Source organism: Strix uralensis, chromosome 14 (assembly GCF_047716275.1).
Source record: "Strix uralensis isolate ZFMK-TIS-50842 chromosome 14, bStrUra1, whole genome shotgun sequence".
NCBI classification, from domain to species: Eukaryota; Metazoa; Chordata; class Aves; order Strigiformes; family Strigidae; genus Strix; species Strix uralensis.
In genome coordinates, this window is record NC_133985.1 from 10,432,297 (window position 1) to 10,455,312 (window position 23,016).

General features: G+C 35.7%; 1 protein-coding gene across 5 annotated transcripts in view; it reads left to right on the top strand.

Moving 5' to 3' along the window:
* Window positions 1-23,016, top strand: part of GABRB2 (gamma-aminobutyric acid type A receptor subunit beta2) — a 170,181-nt gene that overhangs the window by 134,764 nt on the left and 12,401 nt on the right. For all 5 annotated transcript variants that reach the window (XM_074883612.1, XM_074883613.1, XM_074883615.1 and 2 more), the window contains 3 exons: window positions 7,256-7,393; window positions 8,585-8,737; window positions 9,824-10,068. In XM_074883612.1, coding sequence (XP_074739713.1) covers window positions 7,256-7,393; window positions 8,585-8,737; window positions 9,824-10,068 — 536 coding nt within the window. The remainder of the gene's footprint in view (window positions 1-7,255; window positions 7,394-8,584; window positions 8,738-9,823; window positions 10,069-23,016) is intronic.

Sequence of the window (23,016 nt, forward strand, 5' to 3'; positions counted from 1 at the left end):
TCTGAGAATGTTACCAATTTAATCTAAAAATCAATTGAGTTTCACTGTAGTCAGAAAATTGTACGTCCTCTTTTGTATCTAGATCTGCAAAGCATTAGGGGAAAAAGTCTTTGAAGTGAAATGTAAAACGAATTTTAATGTTTTATGCAGAAAAACAGAACTTTGGGGGAGTGAGAAAGAGGAGAGAGAAACAAGTACGATGTGCTTTATCCAGTTTCTCTGATGCCAGATGTGTTCAGCAGCACACAAACTCTGACTTTTCTTCTCCCCTTCATATTATTCCACTGATTTCAGTGTGTGGTGACTTGTATTCTCCTCAACTTTGAAGATCTCTGCAAATTCAAAGAAACACTTCTAACTTACTCTTTGTGGCTGTGTTTTTGAACTAAGTGGATACTGAAGAATGATGCAGTGAACCAAGTTTTAGTGTTCTGAAAGGTTTTGGAATTTCAAAGTATGCTTTGCATGTTGCTTAAGATTTTATAAGTAATTTTGCTCTTCACTCCGTGCAAACGCAAAACTGCTGAAGAAATCCCTGAAAAAGGTGTTCTGCGATCTGTTATATAAACAGGATTAACCATTTAATATTTCCATATAGCATTCATCTCATGGTACAGGGCCTGTAGGTGTCAACCTTCTCAATTAGTCTGATAGCCTATGGCCTGCATTTAAATAAATTAATGTCTTAAGACTGTCGGCTAAGAATATTTTGTATATTCTTAATAAAAACATTCAGTCTGGTATAGATATCGTGCATCAGGTCTCTCCGTTTTATTTTGAGAAGCTACTATATTGTGAATGGATAGGCAAAGAAAATCCAGTCGATAGCAGCAGAGATATGAGAGATTAGGTAGCTTGGTACACTCATTCTCTACCTATGAGTCCATGGATTTTTGTATATTCTAAAGTAATTTTGTGATTTCTTTTCAATAATACCATGTGTATAATGCAACTGTGTTATTCTCCAAAATGTATATGCTATTCTTCTTTTAAATTGTTGCTTTATAATAGTATTTAATTCCAGAACCTGCTGTAAACCGAGTTCTCATTTGTTTTGTATTGGTGAGCAAAAGACAAGTACCTCAGGTGATCAGAAAGATTGCATAATGTTAGCTTTCACTGAGCCTTCACACCTGCTGAGCAAAAATGTTGTTGAAGTGGCCAAATTGTGCTTCATTGTACCTCCATGTTGACAACATCCAGAGTTGCTGATAGAAGATGTAACTAGAGGGACGCTCTTTTGGATAAGCTTAAACAGATGGGGTTAGGATTAAGGCAGTTCCCAACAGGATCCTATTGTCTCACTGTTAATGCTGAAGTACTTCTTGGCTTGGGCATGATGCTGAATGTATGCATGTATTGCCCAATGCTGTTCCAGCTGTGCTCAGACAATTTGCTGATGGTTTGGAGCAGAGGAAGGTTTATGCACAGCCTCAGAATCCTCTCTGTGTTTTGTCCACATTTTCACTGTTATGCATGGTTATGTCATTATTTTTGTTCCACAAATCAACAAATGTCTTATCTTTAGTCTCCAGGTGCTACCATAGTGTTAGTAATACGGACTACTTGAATTCCTACACAGTGTGCACACTGTGGATGTGGATGTGTATCTACGTATCAATCTGAAACGTAGCCCAGCTGTCATGTACAAACAAAGGCATTGTGAGGCAGTGAATCCTACTGATAAATCCTGGTTTTTAGAAAAGTTGTCGTCTTTTTTCTATTGTGTAGTGTTTCTGATAACTGTCTTTTGTCTAAATACTCTCATGCTCAGCCAGTAATGCTACAGCTTTCATTTTAAGTTGTTCATATTTAAAGAATTCCCAAATTTTCACTTCTCTTAAATAGACTGGTAGAAAATAGGTGCTTTTGTAGTTTCTGCATGAAGAGGCTTTTATTTTATGTTCTACTGGTTGTTTGTTTTTCTTCTATAGTGCTTCATCATCTGTCATTCCTTGAAGTACAGACAGTGATAAACTCCCTGTCCATGTTAATGGGAGCCTGCTTTGCTTCTCTCAGGATTGGTGCCATATTACCAGGACAATGTATTGATTTGGTTGACTGCCGATGTGTGATGCGTGACAGAAATGAGAAATTGAACTTTCTGAATGTGAAGTAAATCGTGCTGATGATGATATATAAATGATTTAGGAGAAAGCAATCAATCAGATTCTCTGTGCTGGTAGCAGTGCTACATACAATTTTATATATAGTAAAACAACAGTTCTTTTACAATCTAAATAGTGTTCTGTGCTAAACTCAGATTCTTGCAAAAATGACTTGCAGTATTTTTGGGTTTAGTATGCTTTACTTTTTACATTACTGACATGTGATCTGATAATTTAGAAATATTGAGCTGACATTAATTCTGACTTTATCCTGTCAAGAGACACAGATGATTCTTTCTAGACTGCTTATTACTATATTAAATTGGTTGGTCTTTAAATAATTTTAACTTGTAAGTTCAGTTGTTTTGAGTCCCAAATACCTGCAGATGGAGTTTATTATAGCCACAGGTAATTGGAATTTAATAACTGTAAAACATCCCCTAGAGACATGAATAGGCCCATTCTTGTTTCTGGCAGATGTTTTGCAGATATTAGACTTATATCCAATTATCTTTGGGTACTTTAGCAGTACAAAATAGCATTCATGTGCCAATGACTATGATATTCTTTTCTCTCCTTCTCCATGTTATGAAATGAGTGGGATAATTTATCCTTCTTGGAAGGAGAGAGAATTATGTCAATGAATGCTTGAAGAGACTTCCTGAAATTCTTCTTATTGATACCTACTAACAAGTCTTGTCATTCAGTGTCAAAGTTTCAGCTTAGCAGTTCCCCAGCGTAAGTACCTTAAGCATCAGGGAGTTCTGCACAGTCTCTCCAGAGCAGCCCAGAGCTGCCTATTTTGGAATCTTTGGTTTGAACTTTTGGGTGAGATTTTCAAAGGAGTTCAGGTCTCCTCAAGAAGTAGTTGTCAATATTTGCTTAGTATTAAGGCTGTGAGAATACAGGGAGAAGCTTAACCACATCTTCCTGGTAGAGAGGAAACACTGGAGCATTTGGCGGTCTGCTGGAACATAAATCCTGGAGTTCTCCTACATGAACCCTGGTATGATTAGGTGGTTCAAGGCCAAACCATGTATAGGCAGGTCTAAAAAAGTAAAATAAAGAGCCATTTGGGCTTTTTATAAACATATTTTCTCTTACATTAAAAAAGTGGTTTTTTTCTTGCTGTAACTAACGTTAGCATTTATTTTGCCAGAAAGAAGAATAAAAGATTTATTAGTGATGAAGTTTAACAGTTAAATTGCCTCAAAATTAAATAAATTACCTTGATTAATCCCTCCGAGTTCAGTAAATGGTATTAGAATCTGGAACTTGCTGTTGAAGAGCAGGGTAGATTTGAGATAGAATATCAGCAAACCTCATCAATATCACAAAATAAGAGCAAGCCCTCACAACAAAGTGTGTAATATTATTTTTTTAAACTCTAAGGATGTTCTTTTATATTTTTCATAACATATACTTGCTTTTACATCTCAAGATCAGCCAATTTATTGATTTTTCTTCATTTTTTTTTTAGATTTTATTTTATTATTCTCTCCGAAAGCCTAGAGTAAGACTTGACAAATATGAAGTGGTGATAGGCACGGAAACATAAGTAAGCTGTCTGCCTTTTTTCTGATGATAGACTTGTGACCACAAAAGTAAAGGATACCATGACAACCTGATGATTTTCAGGTCTGCAGAATCTGCACATATTCCTCATCCCATGTAACATTTGGAAAAATGACCAAAGAACTTGCTGCACTGAATGAAGGATTTGTGCTTCACAAATGTGTTTCCTTCAAATGTCTTACTGAAGTGGGCCTGTCTTGCCATGAACACAATCATTAATGACCTCCGTCCATGTACCATTGATCTTCCTGGAAAAGTACATTTTAAAGCAAATGAAGCAGATCTAGTGGTACTTAAAATTTAGTGTCCTGCAGAGAGCAGAAACAACTTGTCAACAGCCAGTGCCCCAACACTAACAGTAATTTCCCATCCTGTCAAACAACTCCTTCTTCACTGAGAGAAGGTACACCAATAGGTGTAATGGTCTGATGTACATCCCAGAAAGGGCAGGGAGCCTTCTTTCCTTGCAGTATTTGAGAACACGACAGCAGCTTTTGCTATTAACGGATACAAGTGGTAAGTAACAATTTGCAAAAACAAAGTCCATTTACTGGAATACAGCTTTTACAAGTATCCACTGGAAAACTAGAGGATGCAGCCAGACAGAATGAGACATTCACCCACGAACCAGAGAAGATGAGGAGAGTTACCAAGGTGTTGCATTAATAGTGTCAGAGCCAGAACCTGCTACAGACTTTTACCACAAGAAGTAATGAACATTAAAAAGCTAAATTAAAGATTACAATATATTGTCAAAGGTTTTCAAGTTGTGTTTTCAAGGATTCCTCATTTCTTAAAATGTTCAATAGTTAGAAGTGCCTCAGTATTTCAGGTCATTTTGAAAGGAAAAAAACTTTTAAAGTATTGTGTTCTTCCATTGTGTACCTTTTGCTATCTTTATACTGTGGAGGAGATAGAACAAGGTTAATTGAAGAAATGAGAGGTAGGGAGGGAGGCTCTTGTATAATTAGGCAGTCTCAGAAAATCATAATTAAGCAGCAAAATACATTATTTTCTCATGAGAACAAAACAATTCCAATCTTCTGGGTAAGTCTGTAATTTGACTCTTTTAAAATAATTTAACTGATACTATAGAACAATTCAAAATCAGTTCTAACAAGAGTCTTGGCTGAACTAAGGATGCCTTGCTTAGCTATTGGAAATCGTTGTGCTGAAGCTATTCTTATCTTTAAATATGGCATCTCTTGGTCAACATGCAACAATTTTGTGCTGTAAATTTCATCTGAGACAATTCTGTGTGGGGCGCTAAAGGTTTTCCTATGCAAAGATGCAGTAAACGAAAAGCAAAGTTCAGTCTATCACATGTTGATCTTCGTGAGACAACTTTAAAGCTAATGAGTTCTGATGATTAAAAATGCAGATTTGAACATACTTTGTTGTATCGCAAAGTGTGTAAGAAGCATCAGTATGATTGTGGAGTCACAGATAATGCTTGTTTGATTACAGAGGATAGGCCTTCTGCTGACAGCAGTAATTTTGGCTCTTTTTCAGACCTCAAATGTTTTAGACTCTGAACAAGTAACATACAATAAATGCAAAGATTATGATATCTATGAGATTCTTTTGATGGCACTGTCCAAACAGAGGATGGAAGCTAAATATTACAGGAAGTTATTAGTCCAAATTGCATTCAGTTATTCCTTTGATGATTCTCTTGGTGAAACAAGAGAAAGTATGAGGGGAAGCAAATCAGTGACCATTGATGTAAGCTATTTGTTGTTTGAATTTAAACTCTGTTTCTTAAGAAGTTCTGGATATGTCAAAAGCATATCATGTTCCACGTTGTAGAGCTTCTCCTCCTGTAACTGTTGAAGCTTATTTAGAAGATACAAGCCTCTTTTTGTTTTGGTTGATGTCATCAGCTACAGTTAGTGAACCTTTGGGTAGATGAAAAGATTAAGAAAGAACTTATTTCACAAAATTTTTAAAAATTATTCTCTCATCAGTTTTGCTGTCAATGTCAGCAACTTTGAAAGCAGAGCGAGTTCTATCTTGAATTCTTGATGTTGATGAGCTGTTCAAAATCTGTCCTGTATGAATGAGATAACTCTGATTCCTGAAATGAGTTTTCCATTTTCTGCCCTCAAACTACTTTAGATTTGCTGCTAGCCTCATGAAAAAGAGAACAAAAAAGTCACATATACAAAAAAATGGACTTGCTATCAATATGCTATAAAAATGTAACTACCAAAATACTTTGAAACTTGCTGTATGTTGGATAGGATTTTATGGTTGTTTCAGTGCTTTTACAGATTACTGGATTCATATCTTCAAACTCGCTTGCCTTCTGCTACTGCTGTACACCTGGATTATACTTAAATTATCAAAAATTTATGATGCATGGAAACAGTTTGTTTCTAGGTTATCACAAAATGCATAATCCACATTATTCCTTGAAATTAAGGGCTATTTGAGCACTCTAAAATCGTGTTTAGTATAAAATTTTGTCCTTTGTCTGTGGGTGAGAACTTAAAATCAGGGTCATATATATATAATTTTATTATATCAGTTTCCCATAAGGTCATAGTTGTTACTCTATCTCTGAGTTGTTCTTTCGATTTTCAACAACAAAACCCTTTAAAAGGCTGCAAACCTTCATGAATGTCTTATTTCCTGGTTTTGTAGTAGATTTATTTCTGATGTCTACTGATCAGTTTTTTATACCAATTCTGGAGTATGCAAGTTAGCTCAGCTGCCATTTGGCAAACCCAGATTCATATTTCATGCATATGTTTCATGACTGTGTGAACATGTGTCTCTTCTGCATTTTTTTGTGGGTGGTAGGATATTTTTGTTTGGTTTTTTGTGGGTGTTTTTTTGCCATCCAGAGCGATGGATGGCTGTTGCATCTGCTACAGCTGCTTCTTACAAGGGCCTCACTGAACATGGCTGTCTTATTGCATTCAAGCCATTTTCAGAAAAAGAATTATGCTGGGTTTGCAAGTAAAATCTAAATGGGTTTGAACTAGAGTTTGTACTTTTCATCCATAGTCAGATTATAAACTACATAGCATACAAAGAAAATGCCATGAGATAACTGTATGCCTAACTTCTCTTTTACCCACATTACTCTCTTTGTCCTCTCCTATGCTGATCATGTTGCACAAGACAGAAGAGCATCTCTTCCAGGCATCTCTTGGTGACCTGGTCATGTTTCTGTTACCGGTGCTGATTGTTTCAGCCCAGGGACTGAAATTACAGCAGACCCACACTGTTTTATCCAGCCTTGGGATAAGAAGTTACCTTAAGTTGAATGTACAGTTACTATCTATATATGGGGTGTGTGTAGTCTTAATTTGTTTTTAAAGGTTTGCTTTATTAATATATTGATATATCTTTAAAAAAAACAAAGATTAAAATACACCTAGGATTACCATTTGAAATTATATTTGGAATGACCTGTGCCTGTCTGTATGTTTATATCTATTATGTTACTAACAGTTTAGTTTTAGAAATATTTTTGAAGTCATTTTCTAAGTTAATTCTCTGGACTGTTCTCCATGATTTCAGAAGAGATGTGTATCTTAACTGTTTACTCCTGTTTTTTATAGATGGCTATACAACAGATGACATTGAATTTTACTGGCGTGGGGGTGATAATGCAGTCACAGGAGTGACAAAGATCGAACTGCCACAGTTCTCCATTGTAGACTACAAGCTTATCACCAAGAATGTTGTTTTCTCTACAGGTTTGTGGAGGGGAAGCTAAAAGGGGAATTCACTGGGAAGACTTTTAGAAATGGGTTAGTTCTTAGCACGCAGCTCAGGATCTGAGCAAAAATTTTAAAACCAGGAATAAATTAGAGCAGCAACTGTAAATTTTGAAAGCAGTTTTTATTACAGCTTTCATAGTGTATAAGGCATCGCTCATTAACATATGAAGAGGATACAGTAGTAAATGTTAAGGCTCAGTCAAATAAGCTGTATGTTCTGTTTTCCTGTGAAAACTGATTAAGCCACTTATACAACCTCAGCGCCCTAAATCCAACAAGAAGTAACCCAGCCTGTAGAAAATTTAGGAGCCTTTCTCTTGCTATTTCTAGATATTCCTTTTGCCAAGCTGTAAATGTATTAGACTAATTATTTTGTCTTCACTGTAAAACCTTTAAATTCCTTGTTCCGCAGGATTTATAGTTTAGCTTATGCTAGCAAGCATATGACTTTCTGAAGGCTGAAAAGATGCGTCATGAGGAGGAGTAGAAAACAAGTTTGGATTTCATAAAAAACAGAACAAGAAACAACTAGAACATTTAAATGACAGATCGTTCAATAGAGACAAGAGTTGGGTTGGGCTATTACTATGCGATGTTCTCTACCTCCTTGAGAAAGCTGCTAGGTGTGGTAAAAAAAAAAAAAATCTTCAAAACTCACTTTCTAGATATGGATAAAATCATCTTTGGAGAGAGTATAGAAGGACTGTGCATCCCAAATTATTCAAGCAGAAATGGGACTTGAATAGTGATCTCTAGTCACCCATTTCAACAAGTGTTTCATACATCGAAATGTTTCTGGTTTCCAGTGACAAAAGGCGAGCGTCTTACCACTTGGAGAGAAGGTTAGAATAAGGGTTATGCTGAAGTAGGCATATCACAGCTTGTCAGGAAGAAGCATTTCTATGCTTTGATGCTCTGAAAGGTATTTTGGCTGTTGATTGTTGAATATTATGATTACCAGCATATATGCACCTAGAGCATCCTTGTACTTTGGAATAAAAGATTATTTAATCCTAGTTCTTGCTAGAAATTCTGCAGCTGATTATCCTGGATCTTTCAACTCTGTGTGTACAGTATGTTGCATGAAACAATAAAACCAAAATGACAGAAAAATGTTTTCAGGCTTTATACAAGAAAATTATGGCCATACCAAATACTCTCTTTTAGGTGCCTACCCAAGGCTGTCTCTCAGCTTTAAACTTAAGAGAAACATTGGTTACTTCATTCTGCAGACCTACATGCCTTCTATTCTGATCACTATCCTGTCCTGGGTTTCCTTCTGGATTAATTATGATGCTTCAGCTGCAAGAGTTGCTTTAGGTAGGCATTTTTACACATCTTATACAGTGTGCATTAGCTGAATGCCTTTTCTTGCTTCTGGCTTAGTGGATAGTGCATGATTTGAAAAATAAATCTGTTAGATCTTTTTATGTCTGGCTTGTTAAGCTTTGTATTATTTGAATCAGCATATAAATCATTACAATTTAAATAAAAATTAAAGTGATTTCATGTCTGAATTAGCTAACTGTATAATCATTGTAACCAGAGTTAGCCTAATTGTCTAAACATTTTCTGTTGGTTTACTGCTTGTTTTTTCTCCAAGAGAGTGTATTTAGTTTGCTTTTGCCCATGGCAGTCCAGAATACACATTCAACACTGTTATGGATTATAAATTGCTTTTCCTTTCAGGTATGAATTCAATAAAGTTTTACCAGGGTTGTGTAGCTAACTCCTCCTTAAATTGAGGGCTTTTTTCCTTAATGTTACCTTACATTCTAAAAGCAAAACCATTTCCCTAATTAATCTCTAGAGTACTCTTATATCACTAATCCCACGTGTGTTTGTTTATACTGTGCCCCTCATCAGAGGATCCAAGCATGTTACAAAAATAAATATGAGTATCTATTGCCAGATTTTGTATAAATCAGACCGATTCCTGCCAGTACAGCTCTCGTAGAGATAAAATAAATAAATCACCATAAAAGATACAGTTGAAAATCTGACATTTTAACTTTATAGAACACTGAGTTTTACCAGACCTTTCTGTGTAGCATTTTCCCATAATTCAAGACTGCAGACATCCTGAAAATTATGGAGGAAGCAAGATAACCGTGACTCTAGGCTGGTAATTTGTAACTGAGACTCATTAGAGAAGGTTACAGCTTATCTGGTAAAAAACATACTCATAGAATTCAACTACTGTTTGTTTGATTGAACATGATTTATTACACGTGTAATTTTCTTTGCTGTACAAAAAATTAAAGACAAAGATAAGGAATATAGACAGAGGTTTTCCACCAGGAAAAAAATGTAGACTTCTTCGCTCTAGCACTTGAATATTATGAGCCATTATGCTAGGAAATGAAAATTAATTCAATCAATAGACTTGTCAATTCTTTTTTCCAGGAATCACAACTGTGCTTACAATGACAACAATTAACACCCATCTTCGAGAGACTCTTCCCAAAATTCCATATGTGAAAGCCATTGACATGTACCTTATGGGATGTTTTGTCTTCGTTTTCATGGCTCTGCTGGAGTATGCATTGGTCAACTACATCTTCTTTGGCAGGGGACCTCAGCGTCAAAAGAAAGCAGCAGAAAAAGCTGCCAGTGCCAACAATGAGAAATTGCGAATGGATGTCAATAAGGTAAATTGAAATGGGGATGCATTTTTAGCATTGCCCCAGAAAGACAGACTTTCACTTCTGCCAGACAGAGCTTTAAAACGTAATTTCTTGTAGAAAATGAGTGGAGTGGGATTATTATGATCTTGTTTTAGCTCTTCAGAGCAGTGTACTTAGCCACCTCAGCAATGAATGCTGCCCTCTAGCCTGGAAAACTGAATGACTCTTTTCTAAAGCATAAACTCAGTGAAGCTTTACTGTGAGATGTTTTCTCAGTCAGGATGTAGAGTTAAACATGTCTAATCTGTTTCCAAAGGAAGAAATCCAAAATGATGGCTATAGCTGATATTCTAGTAAGAGCTGTATGGAACGTTGGAAATAAAACCTAAATTTAACCTGCTTTCATAAATCTTTCAGATGACCCGGATAAGAAATATTTGCCTCAGAAGTGTTTAAAGCTTGAAAAGTTTGCATATTTTCAACATATAATGGCACAGGATACTGTTGACTAAATGAGAAACTGCTCAGAAATAAAGCATCAACTTGCTGTGCACTTAATTTTGAATCTAAAAATGGTTCCCTGGGGATGGAGAATTGAGGCAGAAAATACATTTGCCAAGATACACACTTTTGGAAAAAGTATCCATTATGCCTAATGAAAATGGAGCACTTATCATAAAGCACTTGTCATTTTTCACTTTGACCATTTTGGATGAGTTTCACACAGTGGCAAATCTGGGCTGAATGCTAAAATGTACTCAGTGTGAAATGTATAAACTTTCACAGACATGCAAAATTGGAAAGTTAAATAAAGTTAAATTTATTTTTTCTTTGGCACGGGAACCTTTTGGAATTTGTAATTCAGCATGATACTCCAACGGAAAAAAATAAATTGGAATTTAAAAAAGAAATCATCTAAATCAGAAAAAACCCCTAGTGATTATTTGTGAAGTGGAAACATAAGTTTCATACAGCTCTAGTGGAATTTCTCACGTTTGTTCAGAACTTCTGCACTACCATAGTGTGCCTGCAGACAGAAGAACATTTTGTTCTGTATTTGCTGGAACAACAAAAATCCATCACATGTCAATAACATAAAACAGTTAGTTTTATAGGTTATAGTTTATAGTCTTTTAAAATGGAGGATTATATTGTCATGGCTCAGATTTCACCTGTTCATTAATTTATTTTTTTCTTTTTAACTTGAGAGAAATGTGTTTTAATGAATGAAGGCAAATGTATAATAATGAGATTAATTTTGATGTCATAGTACCATAGATCATCTTTTACCATTGTAAAGTTCATGAAGACACTGTAAAATCTTTTTCTTTCTACTGGTGATTTTTCAGCAATTTGAAAAATCTGCAAGCTTTTATTTAATTTATGAAGTTTATTTTTTAAAAATCTGTTTCCCTTTAAACAATCAAAGTTATTAACTAAGAAATCTTGTAGGTAATTTTATGAGAGTAGATCTGCATTGACCTGAAGTCTTTCCTCTAACATCAATGGAAATTTCAGGTCCATACGTGTCATAGTGTCACCACTAGCTGAGGTGTATTTTTGTATAATGTCTCACTTGTGATATTTTCTATATACTTACTCATACAATAGATATTTCAGCCATGTAACAGAATAGCCAAGTGGCAAACCAGTGGCAAACTGCTAATCATGAACTAGAATTTGAAAGCACTAACTAGTGTACTAATCCAATCCAGTAAACAGAGTAAATTAATTCCAGTAACTGTTGCAGAAATTCACCAGCCTACAGGATTATCACAGTATACTGGGAACAACTTTACATTATTTATATTTTTCTATACTGAGCCTTTTGCTTAATATAGCAGGCCAGCGTGGTTCATAGTGTATGGCAGTTGTGCTCTGGTAGCCAGATACACTCTGATCTGATTATCAGGTTTGCAATCCCTTAAGCAATAGATAGAGAGTCAAATAGGAGAGGATCAGAAAAGAGAAGTGATCAGAGAACGTTGTCCTGCTGCGCGTAGACTGCTCTGGGGAGTAGGAAAGGAGCTGACAGCTGTTCTTGCTGTCTGACCAGCGGCGAGAAAACAGATTCATATTTAATGGACGTGAATATTTTATGTATGAAAGGGGGCCAAATATCATATAATTATTTTCATGTACAAGAACCAGAAATGGTCCTGAACTGCTGAATTTGGTTCAGATGCAGGTTTTTGTAAAAACCCATTTTAGAAATGGGATCAAACAAACACTCCATCTTCAGTTAGGATCCGACATTGACGGACTAATTTTACAAAGTATGAGTGTTCTTTTCTGATATTACTAGATTTCTCTTGTATCACTATATGGAATATTATGAATTTATCAGAAATGGGTACTATGTGAGAAAAGATTAATGCCATGTGTAATAAACCTCAAAACACGAGGGTGAAAATGTCTGTACAGCTGTGTTACTGCATTTAGTATAGACATTGTAAAAAAAGGTGGATAAATAGTTATTGGAACTGCTGCTTGTAGTGCAGCATCTTTGTTTATATATTATAGACCAGCAAATCTGTAATGGATTTCTTCAGATTCCAACAGCATTTTTTGGTAACACCTCTTACAACTTTTTGAACAAAAAGCAGTGAATAGATTAGTCCTTCCATCCACAACTACTTGCAGAATCAAAGTAGAAGTTAATACATACTCCCTGTTCTCTGGTATGGAGAGATTCCAGGGCAGGCACAGACATTGATAGTCTCTCTATTTTTCTCTGTTACTCAGAATATACTAGAGAGCCTACAAAACAGTACAGAAACACAGCAGAAGCTCTTCTTCCATGACTGTGGTATCTGCTGAATCCATTGTAAACCCTTGGAGATTTTGGTGACTCAGGAGGAGAACGTCCTGTTTTTTCCCTTTGAGCAAACACCATCAGGCTGGCTGCAGAGCTTCCCCTGGGCTATTCCAGATGAAACTGTGGCCAAATCTTTCTTTAAATTTCATACTGTATTCATGTCATATGCCCAGTATGGTGGTTTTCGTTTTGGTTTGGGTTTTTTTTGAATCATAGAATCATAGAATAGTTTGGGTTGCAAGGGACCCTTAAAGGTCATCTAGCTCCAACCCCCTGCAGTGAGCAGGGACGTCTTCAACTAGATCAGGTTGCTCAGAGCCCCGTCCAACCTGGCCTTGAATGTTTCAGGGGTGGGGTGTCTACCAGCAATCTGAGCAACCTGTTCCAGTGTTTCACCACTCTCATCATAAAAAATTTCATACTTCTATCTAGTCTGAATCATCACAGAAGATTGTAACTTCATATACTCCCTTTTTCAAAGGGAGTAATAATCTAATATATTTCAAAGATTGTTGGCCCTGTTTGGGGTAAGGGAAAGGAAGAGAAGGGTTTGGGCCTATATCTTGATTTGCTTCTTGAATTGTGAAACCTGAGTAATAAAATCATGAAGAAATTTAAAGAACATAAAACTCAAGGAAGATTCAGACTCAGTTAGCAGCAGATACACTATCACAGACTTGTTAAATCGTATTGGACATGCTTAATTTTCTTTACAGTGACTTCAGGTTAAAATGGCTGTGTGTATGATTGTTCCACTCTTGAAGTTTCTCAAGCTTCATTCAGCAGTTTATTCCTTTAGTCTAACTCATTGTTAACTTTGTCAAGGCTAATTGTTCTCTCTGTAGATGGTCGCATTGCTGCTTACAGGTAAATCACTGGCTTTGTTTTTACTCTAGACACCATTCATTTATTGGAGATAGCGTTCACATAATTTCCTCACCTTGCTTTTCAAGCCTATTGTCTTATGTTAATTTCTTCAAATACCTTTATTCCTTTATTATCTTTATAGTCTCAAGTTTTTGAATCTCTTCTGTTCTGAATAGCATAGTACTGCCATAGGTAAACTGGGAGTGTTGTATTTCTGCTTGAAGACCTAATACATGTCATAAAGTCTGGTACATATACTCTAACCTGTTGTTACGCCATTTTATTCAGTGGATTTTTCTATTTCAAATAGGAATGTTGACAGTCATCAACATCCTTCTAATCCTTTGTGGGCATATTTCATACTATCTTTCTTCAGGCTCAAGGCACTAATCTAATATATTGGCTGTGCTTTTCCAGATGATTAACAGACATGTTAAAAAGTAGGGCCAGATTCTAACCTCTGGCTTCACAATATTGTTCAGCTGATTGTCTTCCTATGGGTATTTATACATATATCTGGGACATATAATCTGTTCAGTTTTAAGATAATATGTCAAAGACTTTAATGAAAGATGTAACTTTCATCTATTAATTCTGTAATTACATAAAAATGGTCTGGAAGTATTTGGTCTAGAAGCCTCTATGAGGCATTTTTTTCTTCTAATGGTTATTTTTTGGGATAGAAGGGGGCAGGGGGAGGGAAACAAGCTACTGGGATATAACCCTTCAAGTTTTCTCCTTTATGAAGCCTGGCTTTGTCTTCAAGGAGATGATTAGCCTAACTAGGATCTCTGTAGAGCCTGGTACAACTGCAAATAATTTCTGATGTAGACCCCCAGCCATTTTAATATACTTAATTTCTGTTAAGGCAGTTCAAATAATGTGCTTCTTGGTGCTTTCTTGGTACTGATTTATTCCCCATAGGTTTCTTCCAGAATCCAGTAGCAAAGGTATTTTTGATTAATTTTTAAATTTTCCCTTACATTGTTAGGCTCAGTAATTTTACCTTGAATGTTTCCATCTTGGAAGTGTGGCTTAGATGGGCTTGCTGACACTGATCACTGTGATGTGTCTGATGCATCTTCTAGTCTTTGTGTTGTTCAGGATTTGTGGTCTGATTGCCTCCCAAGCTCTGTATTTTCAGTATATTTTCCTGCATTACTAAATTCACAGTCAACCTGCTGCTTATGCTGTTGTTACATCTTTTGGATTCTATTGCTTTTTTTTCCACAGTTGCTTGTGTAACTCATTTGATTCAGACTACAACATGCATTAATTGACTTCTTTGGAGGTGTAAGTAAGGTGAAAATGCTTTTCAATATCAATGATATCTGTGTATTTGTTATTCTGGATAGATCAGAAAACTCCGTTACAGCTATGTGGTAATTTAATGGAAACCAGAACTGTCACTGTAAAGACCATGTTAAAAGTACTGGGCTGAATGAAAGGCTGATTCTTCTTCCTCTGTAAAGAAGTGCTTCTTGCATCTTGCCATCTGTACATTTGACAAGGGGTGATAATAATGGAAAAGCAGCTGTATGCCATCCTCTTCTAAAGCAACAGAGACTGCAAGTGTGTCAGGCAGCAGAGATGATACTCGCTGTGAGTATTGATATCGCTTCCTACATCAAGGCTCTTGTTAAAAGAAGGGCTACAGATCCATCCCTTGATGGACCACCTTTGTCAGTCTTTTCTTAGACATCAGTATGGTTTCCTTACCAGGATATTAGCTAGAAACAGGATGTGATACTTGCATTTTGTCAACCCAGATACCAATGGTACATCTTGCTGCATCTTGCCTTTCATTTCTAGTCCTATCTTTCTAATGCTTACATGCATGTTATTCAGGTAGTGTTTAAATTATTTCTAAATTATTTTAATTTTTTTCTTTATAGTTAGTTCATCTAGGTTTAGAACAGTTTATTACTGCAAATTAACATTTCTTATATAAAATTTGTTTGTTAAATTCTTTCAAAGTAATCTGATTTGCCACTTCACAGAAGTGGCATTATGTTGTGCATAATGTACATACATCACTGAATGTGGTTTTAGAATGTATATAGTTGCAGTAATGATTGAAGCCTAGATGTTTCCAACCTAGCTTAAAGCACAGAGGTGCTGTAAGTGTACAGGCTATATACCTGAAGTACATGATAACATAAGTCACATAAATAAAACTACCTCTGATTTTGCAATCATGCTGTTGTTCCTGTGAACATTAATAAAGCAATTTCCCTCTGGAAAAGAGAGGGAAAATGTCAGCATATTACACAACATTTCATACAATTGTTTATACAGATTTATTCAGTCACTTTTTTTAAATAAATGTGAACTGACATTGCTAACCTCTGTATGTTTATATAAGGGTTTTTCTCTGAACACAAAGACTTTTTTTAAATATACTGAGTGTATTTTTAAAACAATGAGTAATTCTTTACTCAGTAGTCTTTGTGTTACGTAAGGCATTCAGTCAACATGCCTGAAAGTCACAGTGCATTGCTGTTACACAGTGCCAAGTAACAAACAAGTGAAAGTGTCAGACTAATGACGTTTTTGTATCAGAAATTTGGATACCAAGTAGAAAACACATAATTTTAATATGATAATGAGATTAAACAGCATATTAATAGATTTGAATCACAATAGAAATATTCTCTTGAAGAATGAATAGCGATCTAAGAAGGTTTGAACAAATATAGGTATCTTTGCAATTCATTGCCCTCCTGACACACTGTTGTTATATCCAAATTAGCACACAGTTGCTACAGGAGATGGGATGGCAAGGAAAGAACAGATGGAAGCTTAACCTGCCCTCAGCTGCACTTAACTTGGTAACTTTCTTCCCCTTCAAGTTGTCTCAGATGCTGAGTTTTTCCCGTACAACTTTTTGACCAAGGAAAAGAGTCTGACCGAGTTTTACCAGAAAAGTTGAATAGGTCCCTTCAGATCTTTCATTTTCAGAAGACTCCACTGCATTGTCAGAGTTTTAAGACAAACAAGACCACGCAATTACCTATTTCACAACTGATTGCACCTAATTATTTCACCTATGCATCTGGACAAGCTGAGGATGGACAGTTTCTGGCCATTGTATGGTCTAGCAAGGAAATGGGGCTCTCACAGCATCCTCCTCCTCTAGGTGCCCATTTTCAGAATCACTGGCTTATGTATGTGTGCTGTTTGAACACAAAGACTGAACACTTTTTGTTTCATTGTGTCAGCAATGCCATCCGTCACAGTAGCACACTTGGAAATGGCACAGAGTCAGCTCAGGTATTGCTTTGCTACCTGCCATTTCCCATGACATCTTCCAAAATTCTTTTCACCACTTTACTAGTGAATAAGTGGAAGAGCCTGTGCATTTTTTTCACTGTCATGTCCATAGATGTCTCTTTTGAAAAACAGGGGTGGAATTAGATGAAGGAGTGTGTTAACTTGAGCCAAGGTGAATCCTTTGATAGATACATGTGGCCCTTTGCAGGCCCACTTGTGATAGCTTTCAGCACACTGCAAACAGACAAGGTGTAAAGGTGCATTAACAGGGCTACAGGCCTGTGATAATACACCTTGCTTCAAAGCAACGCTCATTAGCTTAGGCTTGGCTAATGCCTTTATTTCCCCTCTGATTTACTGCTGGTTTGCCTCCGGCCTTTTCAGTTCACAGCAATATTTGTTCATTTCTATCTGAAGAAATCATGTCATGCACCTCTAGTGAGGAAGAATTATTGCAGAGGTACCTAAAACCAGTCAGTATTTATTACATACATAGAACTGCACCTTATTCCCTATGCAGTAGAGATACTTCCAGTATAAAACATGAGTAAACATGTAAAACATGTTCACACAAGATGTAAAAGCTTTTGGAAAAAAGAGGAATTTTAAACTGGCTATGTGAACAGACTCAATAAACTGAACAGGACATTAAAACACTAAGGCAACATGAAGCTCTTAAAATTTCAGTCTAAAATCTCAAATCCTCACTTCTTTATATCGCTGGAACTAATGCTGCCACTGTCCAGATTTCAGTGAAAGCACTCATGCTTTTTCTTTCCCCTCCAAGGAGAGTTTTTCTTTTGTTTGCTGTACAGGTAAAGCTGCACACGGACTGATTCTTGATCCAGGGTCAGGAGGCATTCCTTACACAGAAGTATATCGAAGGACATGTAATAAAAGTAGGCATGGATTATAAAAGCTCAGCCTTTCTTCTAAATTTACATTCATGCATTATCAAGGAGCAACTTGCATATGAAACAATCAGCAATGCACAAAGTGCTTGGCCAGCCTCTTCATGTCTTCTTGAAACCAGAGGTTTGATAGGAGTAAATTTGAGGAAGTTCCAACTTTAGCCCAGAGCACTTTGCAGAAGCCATCAGAAGGTGATTTATTTCCACAATCCGTAGTGGTATTCCACATGACATCTGAATAAAGGTCAAGTCAACTGCGTGAGGTTTTCTTTTTGCAGCCGCGCTCCTTCAAATGCCATGTTTAATTCATGTAAAACCAGTGTGTTGTTTAAAGCACATTATCCCTTTTGCTTTTGTAGTGCATCTACAAAACTGCCATCCACCTGTGACCCTAAATTAAATACACTTTTGGTTGCAAAAAAAAAAAATCTATTCATGCAGTTTATATCATTATTTCAAATTGTGGGGAAATAAGGCACAAAAAAGGCAAATGATGTAAAGTGAGGTAGAAGAAATGTATGTAGCTGCAGTCCAGAAGGCATGTCTGGCTAGTGAATTTGGTGAGTTGATTTCCCAAAGCAGATCAGCTCTAAAGAGTTTGCCAAGCTTTAATTGAATGGCCATGAGTCAGCCGATTTCTATCCAAAAAATAAGTTGTAACTGTAAATGTTATGTGCTAGGGGATATAACCTAGCTGTGCTCATGAATCTTGAGATCACTGGATTGTGTACACTGGGGTGGCACTAAGTGGTATAAATATTATTATAATGTAGATGGCTGTTTGTCAACCCCTTTGTTTTATTTATAGTGTCTATAATGATCATGTTTGGTTTCTTTTTGCAGATAGCAATGAATTGTCATATCTAATTTAGGGGAAATTATTTCAGGTGATCCAAAATCTGTTTATAAAATCAGAACGATAGTATCCCAAACTGTTAAGAAGGAGGATGCATATTTCAAAACCCTCTTTTATAGTTTTTACCCATCTTTAGTCTATTGGTAACTATTAATTATGCTTTACCTTTGTCGTCATTTGCTCTGTAAGATTACCTAGACGGAAGCAAGTTAATACTTTGAACACTATTAAAAACCCTCAAAATTGCTGTGTTAGAACACATTCTAAAGACTTTTTCCCAATATTTCAAAAATACTTTTTTCATCAAAATCTTTTTTTTTTCTTTTTCCCACCAGTGGAAACATTATAATTCCCAGGAGAGACATGGTGCAGTCACTCTGCAGCATGCCACAGAGACTGCTAGTCTTGCATGAAGATAAAGATAGAGCAAGGTTAATGAGCAGAAAAGCCCAAACAACCTAGGAATGACATATCTAGCAGTTTTCGTAACAAAATATTACTGATGTAGCATATGAACTGAGCATCCATTCAGACATGTAGAAATTGTATACTTTCTTATATATATTTTTTTAAAATGATGTTAGGGTTTGTATTGCATACATGTATGTTCAATTTAATGAAAGTCATGCTGGACTGTGAAGACCTGTGTTTTATCGGTAAGTTCACTTGGTTACTCATTCTTTTGGATACTAGCTGGTTCCCCAGAATTCCCCATACGGAGAAAGATAGATACCAGGAGTTAGTTTCTCACAGAACCTAGGAAAAAGGTTAGGAGGTTGGTACGATTATGCCTACATTTAAGTATGTGTGTGTATATATACAAACATACATGTGTATATATATGAATATATCTTTCTTACTCCTTAGATACTACTTTTAAGAATCCTTTTGTAATGATATAAAGTTATATTAAAACATAGAAGCCTAAATCTTATTTACTCTTATGTCTCCATTCCTCTTTTTAGAAGTGGGAGAGACTTGAAATTAGTTTTCTTCCCCCCACAAAACGCTTGTTGAGCCTTCTCCCTAAACTTAATGGATCTTAAAGCTACATACAAAAAGCCCTGCATGCCTGTCCTTACTCATGTCCTCAAAATGAACTCAACTTTCTGGTAATTTAGTTGTCAGAAACGTAATGCTTTTGGGCTCGCCTGAAGGATGCAACAGTAAAGGTCACACAGCCTAAATCAGCATGATTATTTTCATGTAATGTCTTGTTTGGGCCACTTTCTGTCCGTGTATTTTTGAGTATTCAAAGGTTCCTGCAGGTAACTGGAAATGAAGGTCTTCAGAAGTAGAAGATTTTAATTTACATTTTGCTAGGTGGAATTCTGAGATTTTATACTTTCAAGCTACAGCAGTTTTGGGTAGGAAAACTTAAGTTTCAATTGTTGCGTGGAAGGTCTTTTGTCTATTAAAATACATGATAATATAGCTGAAGGAGAAGATCTAAAAACCATGTAGGTACCATCTGAAGAGGGCTAGCTGTTGTGGGGGATGATTCTTCAGCTTTTCTTTCTTCTTCCTTTCTGTGTTGTGAGGCATATACAGTATATAACAACTTTCAAATTAAAAATAAGGCTATATTTGGCCTCATTAGCTCATTAATAGCTTTCTCAGTTGTGAGTAGATTACCCTTCCTAAAATGCGTCTTATGAAACTTTTATAACATTGAACATAATTGTATTTTACATAAACGCCTACCATGTTTGCATGTTAGTAAACTATTTTTTTCTCATCTCCATAAAATTATGTCAAGAACAAACTGCACGCTATTGCCAGAAAAAAAGTCTTTTTTCCTTCATTATAAATGTGTTCTAAAATTCTCCTACTATCCATATATTTATATTTTATACGTGTGTGTATATAGATATATTGCTATAAAACTATAATAACTTTAATCAAACTCAAGTTTGGTTTAAATTTACAAGCACAGAAGGCCACCAAAATGTCAGGAAGGAAACTATAATACATTTTTTATTTTCTCTAGAATTAATGCATACACAAAAACAATTTAAGTATAATACAAAATTTGAAATTATACATAATACTGGTATGTGTTCTGCATACACAGAAATTTACTTAGAAACAAATCTGAAATGACTAACCATGTCTTGGCAGCAAATTTTCTTCATTCTTGTCACTCATTTTTAAATGAGTGACAAAATGTTAGACTCTCCCCAAAACAGCAGACTATCAGTGTATGAGTAAATCATGCAGGAATGTTCTAATTCAGTCAGCAAGTTCAGATTTTCTGTTTATTCTAAAGCAGAATGCTTTTCATTTTAATATTGTCAGGACTAGTCCTCTGATCCTTGCAGTATCTAGAACTGTGAAACTGGCAGTATCTCAGGCTTCTAAATCAGCACTGAACATGATCATAAGAAGTACATTTCTAGATCTTTTTTAATTTGGAAATCTGTTGCCAAAAGTTAGAAATTCATCTTTATTTTCTTTATAATGAAAACTTGCCAGTGATTTTTACATAGAAAAATCTCAAGAGTTTTCTTTCCATTTTTTTGTTGAATTAATTGCAATTTCTCTTCAGTATTTTATCTGGCCTTTGTCCCAGAGTTTTTCCTTGGACCTCGTGCTGCCTCTGGCCATGTTAATCTTTGGGCTGGGCCCATGAATTACGTTGTTCGTCTTCCCCAAAATCACGAGCCTAGGTTTGTTGACAAGTGAGTATATCATGGTCAGATAGATTAAATGCTGGTAGACTGCCATACAGTCCGCCCACTCTCATGACAAGTCTGTACTGTATAGCTCTTTGCATGTTGCATTTGACTTCAAACAAGAAAAATAACATCTATGTATTTTACAGAAGTCTGTTCTAGAGGAGCAACTTTATCAGCCTTATTTTTACTGTCTAGTTCATATATCAAAACCATAACTATATCCAAATCATACCTTAGAAATTTTGCCTGTTGTGATGATAGTCAAATGTTCCATGTGTTTTTCATGAAGCTTTCTTATATAAGTAATTTTGCAGTGTTTCAGTAGTAGATTTTTGGTGCTAGGTATAGCTGTTAAAGTAGATTTTGTAAGACAACGTAATAACAGCTTATAGGCATAGCAGAAGTTTGATGAAATTTTGGTCTTATTTATCACAGATGGAAGAGAGCACCTTTTAGGATGTGGGTTCTTGCTGATGTGTTATTCATTTCTATTATCTGCAAGAGATTTAAATGTATACATGTAAACGGGATGATATTTTAACAAATACATAACAAATACTGCATCAGACCAGTATTAGTAAGATTCTGGGCTGCCTAACACCTTGTTTCTTGGCAAAATGGTAGAATTTAGAGCTGCTGTTAATTGGTACCCCAGAAGACTTCTATTCCAAATTACCTGCCTTGGCTTCCTCCTACACGTCTCAGTAGTAGAAAATTGTAACTGAAATTTTAAAAATGCCAGTTCTACTTACATTGCTTCTTTTATGTTTATTTTCAGTCAAAGATAGATTATTTTTTCCCATTTTAGTATTTAAAAAATGTGCCTTGTAAAAATAAATGCTTTCAGGAAGTTCAGATAGATTAATTTTTAAATTTTTCAACTTCCTTCCTAGAGAAGATTTTGACACTTATCTTTAACATAGAAGAGGTTTCTTCTTTCATGGAAGTGTTTCATTTTTAAGATAGAACCACTTACAAAGAATTGTTTTGATCTTAGTGATGACTTTTGCAATCTTTGTAGAAAAAAAAGACGTCTGTACTTGAAATTTCTAGAAGGGAGGGTAACTACCTTTAAATATCATCAATATGAAGCTTATTTAGATATGAAGACTTCTCAGTTAGAATTCTCCTTAACTATTATTTAGCTCCACTATTATGATATGTCCTTGCAGGTTAAAAAAAAAATTGTTTCCTCCTTAAGTGTACATGCATTATTTGTGGTTTTGGATTGAGAGTGAAAGTGTCATTCACAGGAAATCACTTGAAAACTTGACTAACCTTAATATTTATTTAAATCTCATTAATGTTTCTGCTTAAGTAAAGTTACAAGCTCATTTCCTGAATCAGATACCTGTTTAATGTTTATGGTCAACTATATTTGCTGCACTGGAATGGAAATTGCATGTACAACATCAAGGCCTTATGTAATTTGTTCCTTCCACTTTACTAGAGATTGCCTTGGACTAAATTATCTTGGCCAAAAGCGAAATGGTGGAAGATGTTTCTCTACAGAATCATAGCGTGCTCTCTATTTTTCTTTCTTGGTTGGCTAAGGCAATTTATCCCCCT